General features: G+C 37.7%; 1 protein-coding gene across 1 annotated transcript in view; it reads left to right on the forward strand.

Annotated features, from left to right (window-relative positions):
• The window catches only part of LOC114343977 (uncharacterized), a 215,653-nt gene that overhangs the window by 143,108 nt on the left and 60,422 nt on the right, over positions 1-12,123 (forward strand). The window contains exon 11 of the mRNA XM_050645488.1: positions 10,577-10,690. Within this exon, the coding sequence (XP_050501445.1) occupies positions 10,577-10,690 (114 nt within the window). The remainder of the gene's footprint in view (positions 1-10,576; positions 10,691-12,123) is intronic.

Raw genomic sequence — 12,123 nt, forward strand, 5'->3', positions numbered from 1 at the left:
CTTCGAATTATTCTATTTGAAATTTGGTGAATATGAATCTATTTTTAATTGGCTATAACTCTGGTTCTACGAGGTCCAGGGACCTAAAGCGTACACCATTTTTTTTACTTTTTTACATGCTATATTTTTGGTAGGAACGTTTTTTTCGATAACATACTTACTTTCTGAGTTATTTGTGAAAAACGTAGTTATTTTGTTGAAAAATGAACATATTCACTCGCAAATAACTCGAAAAGTGTTGACTTGGCGAAAAAGCTCTATAGAACAAAAGTTACTTAAAATTAGTCAGTTTATCCATTTTCGGACTTATTTTGGACATATAGTTTTTCACCCCCAAGAGGGGGTGAAAGTCACCCCCAGGGCAAAAGCACACATCGGCACAATATCACTTTTTTTCTTTGACATGTAAGCTATGTGTATGCCAAATTTCATGTCAATCCAAGCGGTTCTTTAAAATTTAGAGCAAAAACCGTGAAAGAATGGACTATTCACTCAACCGTTTTCTCCAGTTGTTTTTGTTTTGCCAGTTCCCTTCCTGTAGATTTCTTTTTCCATTGCTTCGTCCACTTCATCTCTGAAAGATCTTCGGGGTCTGCATCTCCTTCTTCCTATCGGGCTCCACTCTGTTATTATATTTATCCAGAAATTTGGATCCGCTCTTCTGACATGTCCGTACCAGGTTAATCTCTTCTATATATGTAGAAAATACAGGGTGAGTGGGGAGGAACGTGCCAAACTTTAAGACTGTATAATATACGTAAAAATGATCAAAAATAACTCATATATTGTTATTCGATTTTCATTTGTTTCCGAGATACGGGATGTTAAAATTTTTATTACAAACTGACGATTTATTTATTGCTCTAAAACCGGTTGAGGTGTGCAAATGAAATTTGGTGGGTTTTAAGACATAGTTATTGCTCTTGTTTTGACATACAATTAAGAATTTTATATTCACCATTGGCGCGCGTACAAGTAATAGTCTGAAATTTTTGAAGATAAAAATGGTACGCCACTGAAACATTTTAAATTAAAAATCTTTCTTGAATTCCTCGTTCAATTTGTGACAAAAAAACTATCTTCCCTTTTTTTCATGCAAAAAATAAAACATCTTAACACTTACAAAGTTTTCGACGAAGTTTCTACACTAAGCATCAAAATTAATGCACCACCTTAAAAATGGGACATTTTTGATGTCTCGTATTTCCTAAACCTGTTGTCCGATGTGAGTGATTTTTTTAGTATATTATAGCTTTATTCTTCATTAATATCGATGTAATAATATTATTGTTAAACAGGTAAGTGTCATTGTATACCGGGTGTAACAATGATAGTATGTTTTTTCCTCAAAGTTTGGAACACCCTGTGAAATATTCTAACGTATATAAAATATTGAAATTAAAACTCAACTGTAGCCTTAGGCTTTCTTAACATTTTGCTTTTTGATTCATTCGCTTATGTGGGATAATAAAAAAGTTAGGTACTTTAACAACTAGCCATGTTATTCATCAATACAGGGTGTTTCTAAATAAGTGCGACAAACTTTAAGGGGTAATTCTGCATGAAAAAATAATGACCATTTGCTTAATAAACATATGTCCGCAAATGCTTCGTTTCCTAGATACGGGATGTTGAATTTTTTCTTACAAACTGACGATTTATTTATTGCTCTAAAACCAGTTGAGATATGCAAATAAAATTTAGTAGGTTTTAAGAGGTATTTATTGCGCATTTTTGACATACAATTAAGAATTTTGTATTCACCATTGGCGTGCATACGGGTCATATTACCCGGTCATATTACCCGTATGCACGCCAATGGTGAATATAAAATTCTTAATTGTATGCCAAAAAATGCGCAATAATTACCTCTTAAAACCTACCATATTTCATTTGCATATCTCAACCGGTCTTAGAGCAATAAATAAATCGTCAGTTTGTAAGAAAAAAATTCAACATCCCGTATCTCGGAAACGAAGCATTTGCGGACATATATTTATAAAGCAAACTGTCATTATTTTTTCATGCAGAATTACTCCTTAAAGTTTGTCGCACTAATTTAGAAACGCCCTGTATTGATGAAGAACGTTGCTAGTTGTTAAAGTACCTAACTTTTTTGTTATCCAACATAAGCGAATGAATTAAAAAGCATAATGTTAAGAAAGCCTAAGGCTATAGTTGAGTTTTAATTTCAATATTTTGTATACGCCAGAATATTCCACAGGGTGTTCCAAACTTTGAGGAAAAAACACACTATCATTGTTACACCCGGTATACAATGATACTTATCTGTTTAGCAACAATATTATTACATCGATATTCTTGAAGAATAAAGCTATAACATATTAAAGAAATCACTAAAATCGGACAACAGGTGTAGGAAATACAAGCCATCAAAAATGTCCTATTTTTAAGGTGGTGCGTTAATTTTGATGCTTAGTGTATAAATATGAATGTGTAGAAACTTATTTCGAATACTTTGTAAGCGTTAAGATATTTTATTTTTTGCATGAAAACGAAGCATCCTATGAACAAACATGAAGATAGATGGTTTGTCAGAAATTGAACAGGGAATTAAAAAATAATTTTTAATTTGAAATATCTCAGTGGCGTACTATTTTTTTTTCTTTAAAAACTTTCAGAACCTGATCCTTACGCGCGCCAATGGTGAATATAAAATTTTTAATTGTGTGTCAAAATATGCGCAATAACTATGTCTTAAGACCCACCAAATTTCATTTGCACACCTCAACCGGTTTTAGAGCAATAAATAAATCGTCAGTTTGTAATAAAAATTTTAATACCCTATATCTCGGAAACAAATGAAAATAGAATAACAACATATGAGTTATTTTTGATTACTTTTATGTATATTATACAGCCTTAAAGTTTGGCGCGTTCCTCCCCACTCACCCTGTATATTTATAGTCTATTATATCAGAGTTCATTCCCATTCTTTTTTAATCTCTGTGTTATTTGTTCTATTTCTTCTTGTTACTCTGTAGCTTCCCCTTAGGAATTACACCTCTGTTGCTCTTATTTTGTTTTTGGTTTTCTTATTTATTGTGCAATTTTCACACCCATAGGTGAGGATACTTTTTATCACGGTGTTAGGTATTCTTTTTTTTTTTTTGTTTTTATACTGATGTTCTTATCCCACAGTACCGGGTTCAATTTTCGTATGCAGTTTCTTGTTTGTCCTAGTCTATTGTTTATATCTTTTTCAGTTGTAATATTATGAAACCTAAATACTTATACTTATTTCCTTTAATTTGTTTACCTTCATCTATTTCGAGCTGTTTTATTTCTGTATTCTCCGTTGTTAGGTATTCAGTTTTCTTTAGGTTTATTTCCATCGCATTCTTTGTATATTCCTGTTCCAGTTTCTCATCATAAAACTGATGCCATCTTCGTCTTGTGCGATCACTATTTGGTCGTCAGCAAAACTTAGGGTATTGTTACGCGATTGACTCTACTATTTTATTTATTTATATCTTTAGGCACTAAGTTTAATTTAAATAAAGGAAGACTTACTTATATTATTTTATTTACATCACTTATTTATTTTAATAATTACAAATAACACCAACTAACACATCTAATTTATTTACAAACTCAAATTTATGATTTAATTAACTAAACATAATAATTCCGATAACTAATAAATACATTTCATATCTTCGATTCGAATACATTAAATGACGCGACGCGCTTCGATGAATGAATGACTGGCCTGTGCTCGAATCTCGGTTCTATATATACTTCGGCAGCGGTCGTCTCGAATTCCATGGTCGAGGCTCGTAACGCCGAGAAGCTTCGGGAAGAAATAGGCCAATTCGTGAGCGGACTAAATAGTGTCACATTGCCCCCTCCTTAAAAGATGGTTCCTCCTGGAACCTTGTCGGGACTGGAACTGGATGCTGGTATCTGCAACTGGACCCTCTTTTACAACTCCCAGTTATATAAAAGTGGCAGGGGACGGTCTTCGCTCCGCACCAGTAACTATGCGGATTGCAACAGACTAACACCCGGACCTCGGTGTCTTTAAAAATTTCTTCTACCATATTTCGGATAACTCTCCAGTCTAATTGGCGTCATTCTAACTTTGGCATGGTTAACTTTTGCACGTCGGACTCCAACACGTGCTCTCTCAATTGAATTAATGCATCCCATACATCTTGGTAGGTAGGTTGGTCATGCACAGTGTCTTTTGTTACCAGATAGAATAGGTAACGTGATGCATCTTGGAGTTTCAATGCTTTGCCAGGAGCTGGCAGTTGGCATTGAAGTTCTGCAACTCGACCAAACTTCCTTCGGAAGGCGGATGCCAACCCTCGTGCGTCTTTGATACTGGCCGGGATGGTATGGACCAGTGAATAGTCATCGGGAAGTGCGAGTAGATCTCGCTTTTCTTCATTGGTAACACCATGTCTCGCTTTACCGGTACCTCCATAGGCCCCCATGAACTCCTCAAACGTGAGGTCAGGCATCTCTCGAACTTGGTTTACTTCCACTTCTTCATCTACGTCGTGGTCTCCCTCGTGCGGCGCCAACCGGTTATGGTGGACTATCATCGGCTTTCCCCTAGGAATCTTGCTTATTCGGTAGATAACGTCATTAATTTTCTTGACAATGAGGTACGGACCTTCCCAGAACTGCTGCAACTTGGGAGAACAACCTGTTTGCTTCTTTGGATTATAAAGCCAGACTTTGTCGTTCTCCTTGAAACATCCCCTCTCGGCTTGGGTATCGTATCGTTTCTTCATTCGGTCGCTAGCGATCTGAAGATTAGAACGGACCAACTCATGTATACCGTCCATTCTTCTTCGTAATTCATTCACGTAATCCTCACCAGCAACATCTTCTCCAGGTCGACATCCAAACTCTAGATCACAGGGTAGACGCATCTCACGTCCAAATAGGACTTTTGCTGGTGTTTGGCCAGTTGATTCATTAACAGCAGATCTATAGGCCATTGCGAAGAATGGAAGATACTGGTCCCAGTCTCGTTGATGATTGGACACCATCTTTGTCAAATACTTGCCGACTGTCCTATTCATACGCTCCACCATTCCATCCGATTGCGGGCCGTGGTTCCTGTCTTCTTCATGCCTAGTTTATCACAGATTCCTTGAAATAGATCGCTCTCAAAGTTTCTTCCTTGGTCACTATGGATCTCCAGAGGTACTCCGAATCGGCTGATACAGTCTTTGATTAGCACATCTGCAATAGTGGCGGCCTTCTGGTCTGGAATTGCGTAGATCTCCACCCACTTCGTGAAGTAATCCATTACCACCAACATGTATTTGCATCCATTGTCACTTTCTGGAAATGGCCCAGCAATATCCAAAGCTATTCTTTCAAACGGACTTCCAACGTTGTACTGTCTCATAGGAGCCTTTCTTTTCCGGTAGGGTCCGTTACTTGTAGCACAGGTAGTACATTTCTTACACCAGTCCTTCACATCGTCAGAACTATTCATCCAATAAAATCGTTCCCGAATTCTCTGAAGGGTCTTCTTTACACCAAAATGCCCTCCTGATGGACTGTCGTGTAACTGACGGAGTACTTCGGCTACTCTGCTCTTTGGAATCACCATCTGTGTTCTCCTCACTGAACCATCATCATTTTCTATTACTCGTTTAAGCAAGCTGTCTTCCAAGATAAATGAGTCCCACTGGGCTCAATACGTCTTAACTACTGAGCCTAGGCTTGATATTTCTTGCCAAGATGGTCGACGATTTTCTTCTTTCCATTTTCGAATCTTCTGTAAAACTGGATCTTTTTCTTGTTCTTCCTTGATCTTGGTAGGCGTCCACTCGTCGTTGACCACTGTTGTTCTTAGTACTGCTGCTTCCTTTGACTCTGTTTTGTTGCAATGGGAACATTCTGCTGGACACGGTCTTCTAGATAGAGAATCAGCGTTCCTGTGGCTAACTCCGGCCCGATGCTCGATCTTGAAATCATATTCTTGAAGTCGTTCAATCCATCTGGCTATCTGACCTTCTGGATTCTTAAACTGCATTAACCATTTAAGGGCGGCATGGTCGGTTCGGATTAGAAACTTCCTTCCGTAGAGGTATTGATAGAAGTGTTCCACTGATTTTACTACTGCTAGAAGTTCTCTTCTCGTGACGCAATAATTTCGTTCAGGTTTTGAAAGCACTTTACTAAAATATCCAAGGACTCGTTCCTGTCCTCCTTGGATCTGCGACAGCACTCCTCCAATTCCCACATTGCTTGCATCCGTATCTAAGATGAACTCTCCTTCTGGCAGTGGATACCCTAATATTGGCGCTGTAATTAAATGCCTCTTCAAAGTTTCAAAGGCCGTTTGGCAGTCTCCATCCCAGCAATAATCCCTTGCTTCCTCTGTAAGTCGCGTTAATGGCTTAGCGATATCTGCAAACTTCTTAATGAATCTCCGGTAGTAAGTACATAGTCCCAGAAAACTCCTCACTTGATGTTTATCAGTTGGTTCAGGCCATTCCTTAATGGAATCGATTTTTCCTTTATCCACGGCCACTCCTTCTTTGCTGACTATATGACCTAAATAATTGACTTTACTTTGAAATAACTGGCATTTCTTGGGATTTAACATTAACTGGGCAGCTTTAAGTCGATTAAAAACGTCTTCTAAATTCTTCAGGTGGTCTTCAAACGTCTCTCCCAAAACGATTATGTCGTCTAAATACACCAGGCACGTTTTCCAAGATAACCCTCTCAACACATTTTCCATAAGCCTCTCAAATGTCGCAGGAGCGTTACAGAGTCCAAACGGCATAACGTTGAATTCCTATAATCCAGATCCTGTCGTAAAGGCAGTCTTCTCTTTGTCCACTGGATCCATTTCTACCTGCCAATATCCAGACTTAAAGTCCAACGTAGAAAACAATTTACTTCCAGCCAATGTGTCCAACGTGTCGTCGATCCGAGGCAGAGTATAACTATCTTTCTTGGTAACATTGTTCAACAAACGGTAGTCCACACAGAACCTCGTAGTTCCATCTTTCTTCTTGACCAGGACCACCGGAGAGACCCATGGGCTCATAGAAGTTTCTATCTTTTCTGTCTTTCTTCATTTCTTGAACAATCCTTTCAGCTTCCTCTCTCTTCGCCTGTGGTAATCGTCGAGCTGTTTGACGAATTGGTCTAGCGGTACCAGTGTCAATTTTGTGTTTGACAACTGTCGTTCTTCCTGTCTTTCCTCCTTTCGGTACGAATATGTCACGATATTGCCGAAGAAATTCCCTTAATTTCCTTTTTTCCACTTGGTTTAGAGACTGGCCTGCAACTGCAACCATTTGGTCGAACTTGTCGTTGGAATTATCTGATGTTGTTTTCTGACGGATTATGGACGTCACGGGTACACAAGTTCCTACTTTTGTCTCCTTCTTGATGGTCCTCCAACCTCCTCGTCGTGGTTCCATGGCTCCATCATAACAGGTGTTCCTTCTTCTACAATTCCCTGTAGCCGCGCTACGATGATCGTTTCACTCCTCGCAGGCACAACTGTGTCTTCTCTAATAGCTGCTAGCATAGTGCTGTCATCATGTGGATGAAGAAATACCTCCTCGTTGCCAACTTTGATTACCCTGTTCTTAAAATCCAATTGAAATCCATGCAAATTCATTACGTCCATTCCTAATATAACATCTTCTTCGATGTCTGCAACTATGACAGTATGGACGAACTTTTCTGCTCCAATCCCTAATTGTATCTGGATTTCTCCGTGGGTGTTGGCATTTTCACCTGTGGCAGTCCGCAGTCGCAACCTCGTTGGTAAGAGTTTCTTACGGCTGTTTATAACTGACGGTCGTATAATGGTCCTGGTCGCTCCGGTATCCACCAACAATGTATACTTTTTACCATTTATTTCTCCATCTACATATACACTATCTTCACGACATTTCAAAGAAGCTATTAGTATTAGATGGTCTTTAGAGTAGTTCTGAGTCGAGGCTGCCCCCCTAGGGTCTGTGCGTTCTCTTATTTCCTGCTGGCGAGTTTCTTGATTTGCGTTCTTCCTAAACTCCGTGCGTGCCCCTTTTCACCACAATTGCAGCAATTCATGGTCTTCGTTTTCTTCGATGTAAAGCCTTTCATCATATTTACCAGCTGGTCAAGTTTGTCTTCATCTTCTTCTTCTTTCACAGTTCTCACTTTACTGTACCCACCAGAGGCCTGGGTAGCTGATTCGTATTCGAGGGCGGCAGACAAGACATCGACCAGCGTCTTGTGACGAGCTAATCGCAGTGTTCTTTGCATTTCATGATCACGAAGGCCATCAATAAATGTTTGAACAGCGAACTTTTCCATCATGTCTTCGGGAGCTGTTGGATATGCATATCGTACCAACCTGGCAATATCGACCTCGTATTCTTGAAGAGCTTCATCTTTCTTTTGTCTTCGATTTTTAAACTGCGACTGATAGACATGCTCTAAATGTTCGTGCCCGTATCGCATATTCAGTCTCTTTTTCAGCTGCTCGAAGTCATCTGTCTCCTCTACGGCTATGGTCTGGAGGACATCCAAAACGTCGCCTCGAAGAGCAATAGTGAGGTTTACAGCTTTTTCTTTTTCGGACCATCCGTTCGCTCTGGCCGCCGATTCGAACTGTTTCACGTAGTTGTTCCATGATGACTTTCCGTCGAAATTTGGCACCTTAACACGAGCATGACCTACACTCCCTTCAACTATCGACCGTGGCTCCAATTTGTATTCGGTTTCATCATTTTTAATGTCTGTTAAGATGGGTTCCATACCTTTTTCTACTTTTTCCGTTTCCTCCATTTTCTTTTCTATTTCCTTGATCTTTTCTTCAAAAGTAGATTTTATGGACGATATCTTGTCGTCAAAATCCGAAGTGACTCTAGAGATCTCGTTAGTCATTTTGCTGTCAAGGGATGAAATATCACCCGAAACTTTCTTCTCTAACGATGCAATGTCTGTCGAAACTTTCAAAACATCCGAGGAAACTTGGGAAATTTCACTAGAAACCTTTTTCTCTAACGATGTAATGTCTGTCGAAACTTTGTTCTCTAGCGATGTAATGTCTGTCGAAACTTGGGAAATATCACCAGAAACTTTGTTCTCTAATGACGTAATGTCTGTCGAAACTTGGGAGATTTCACTAGAAACTTTGTTCTCTAACGATGTAATGTCTGTCGAAACTTTCAAAACATCCGAGGAAACTTGAGAAATCTCTTTAGAAATTGACGAAATTAAAGCAGTTTGCCTGTCCTCAAACACGTAGGTTTCTGGATCATGACCCTCTTCCTGTAGTGCGATCTTCAGACGAACCACTAGATCAGCCTTTTTCCCCGCTGCGTCGAGCTCACGATTTTCCAGTTCTGTTCTGAGCTCCGTAAGGCGCAGATCAGAAAGTTTCGGCTTACACTGTGAAGACATGGTCACACTCTTTATTTATTACGATTTATATTTAGTTATTATTAAAGATTCCACACTGTATTAAACCGAGCTTATATTACTTATATATTTTTTATCCACTTCTGACACCATTTGTTACGCGATTGACTGTACTATTTTATTTATTTGTATCTTTAGGCACTAAGTTTAATTTAAATAAAGGAAGACTTATATTATTTTATTTACATCACTTATTTATTTTAAAAGTTACAACTAACACCAACTAACACATCTAATTTATTTACAAACTCAAATTTATGATTTAATTAACTAAACATAATAATTCCGATAACTAATAAATACATTTCATATCTTCGATTCGAATACATTAAGTTACGCGACGCGCTTCGATGAATGAATGACTGGCCTGTGCTAGAATCTCGGTTCTATATATACTTCGGCAGCGGTCGTCGCGAATTCCATGGTCGAGGCTCGTAACGCCGAGAAGCTTCGGCAAGAAATAGGCCAATTCGTGAGCGGACTAAATAGTGTCACAGTATATAGATAATCGTTCCTTACTGGTATATTAGTATTATCCATTCCTTCGCACGTTCTTCTCCATGGTTTCAGGGTTTTTTCCAGGAATATTTTGAACAGGTTAGGGAATGTGGAATAGCCCTGTAGTAGCCCCTTTGTCTTCTTAAATGAACTGCATATTCTATTGCCCGTTTTGATAGCTACTTTGTTATTCTTGTAGAGTGCTTTTACTGCTTTTATTAATATTCGTGGAACTTCGATGTCTTCCATTGTTTTTCATAGCTTGGTTCTAGGTATCGACTCGTAGGCCTTCTTAAGATCTACAAAATCCAGATGGACGGATCTATTTTTGTTTCCCTACTTTCTCTAATTTAAATTTTTGCCGGATCATGTTGCCTCTTTCGTTTAAAATCGCCAATAATTAACATTTTCTTTTCAAATGTTTGTACTACAATACGCTTTAACTTGACATTGTAACACCTTAAATATTATTTATTAATTCCCTTTATAACAAATTACAAATATTAAATACAGGATGTTTCATTTAAAAAATATATTATGTTATTTGACATCCTCTAACGGTCTAATTAATTATAAAATGTGAAGCTTTAAGACGTTTGACTTGTTATGATGATATGTTTATTTAAAACTAATAGAAACAATTTTTTAGTTCATTCTTTGGCGATAGAGACTCCGAGGATGAATCATCACCGTTTTCTGCGTTCCATCATCCAAAAGATAGTGATAATGAAGATCCTAGGAGGGATGCTTTCCACAGGCTAAGGTAAATTTTCATTACTATTATAGAACATTTGTTATAAAATGTTCAAATATTGTTGGATTATTCCAAAATTACAAAGTATAGAACAAAAAGGAGTGTAATGATAAAAGAAGTACCGAAATACAATTCTGGAATATAAATCTGACATTAAAAAGGAACTATTGTCATTGCTATAATTTTTGCCATACAAATAAATTTTGAGGAAATCCATCGAGGATCATTGGAACCAAATCAAAACGATTATAAGCAACTCAACTCCAAACTTCAAAGAGAAAAATCAAAAGAAGCAACGTGGATGAACGATGAGATTTTGAATTTGATGGAAAAGAGACGCAAATTTAAGAACCAAAACATCGAAATGTATAAACGCATTAGTAAAGAGATAAGGACTAAAATACGAGCGGCAAAAGAAACATAGGTACCTACTTTGAAGACAAATGTTTAAAAATTGAAAAGTTGCAGAGAAAACATGATTCATTTAATATGTATAAAAAAAATAAAAGAACTCACCGGTCAGAACAAAAAACATGCAAATAACATCGTTGATAGAGACGGAAAACTGATTATCACTGATTTGGATAAAATAGACAGATGGAAAGACTACATTGAGGAACTGTTTAATGATGAAAGGCCTGAGCTTGAAATTAACGAAGTAGTTACAGGACCTGACAACTATGGACGAAATTGAACAAGCAATAAGATTAGCAAAGACCAGAAAAGCGACGGGACCAGACGAAATACCGAGTGAAATAATAAAGCTCTTCGAAAGTTCAGGTAAAAGATCTGTCCTTCATCTTTTTAATAAAGTTGATCAGACTGGCTATATTGGGACCGTGCAAGTTCGGCAAAGCGACCTCTATTTCTACGCTCTGTACTTTTATTCGCACTTTTAATTATATTGGCCAATTATATTAGTCCTGGTTGCTGGATAATTGTCAAGGCCATAGTCCAAAAAAATAATAAGAAGAAAAAATAAGATGCAGGTTATGTTATGCAAACGTAAACAATTGTATGTAGTAAATAAAATTAGTTATTAAAATGCAGTACTGCAAACAAAATACAATTAATTAAATTTACCTTTATATAATAATTGCATATCATATCAATATTGTGGAGCAATATATAATTTTTCTGCTTCATTGACAGAAGGTATGAAATATACCTCAATTTGACAATTTCAATTGACAATATGAATTATTTAAGATAGTTGCAATATTTCTCCGCGACTCGCGCACGGTCGTTTCTCGTTTTCCTTCCAAGTACTTGCACACCGCGAATACCAACGGATTGGCTGCTGACGACTTCTGTGACGATACCTAAAAAGGCAAACGCGAAAAGATGCAGTGACTACCGAACCATTAGCTTGATGAGTCATGTTTTAAAGATATTTCTACGAATTTTGCACTCTAGGATGTACCAAAAAAATAGAAGAACAG

Source organism: Diabrotica virgifera, chromosome 3 (assembly GCF_917563875.1).
Source record: "Diabrotica virgifera virgifera chromosome 3, PGI_DIABVI_V3a".
Lineage (NCBI taxonomy): Eukaryota > Metazoa > Arthropoda > Insecta > Coleoptera > Chrysomelidae > Diabrotica > Diabrotica virgifera.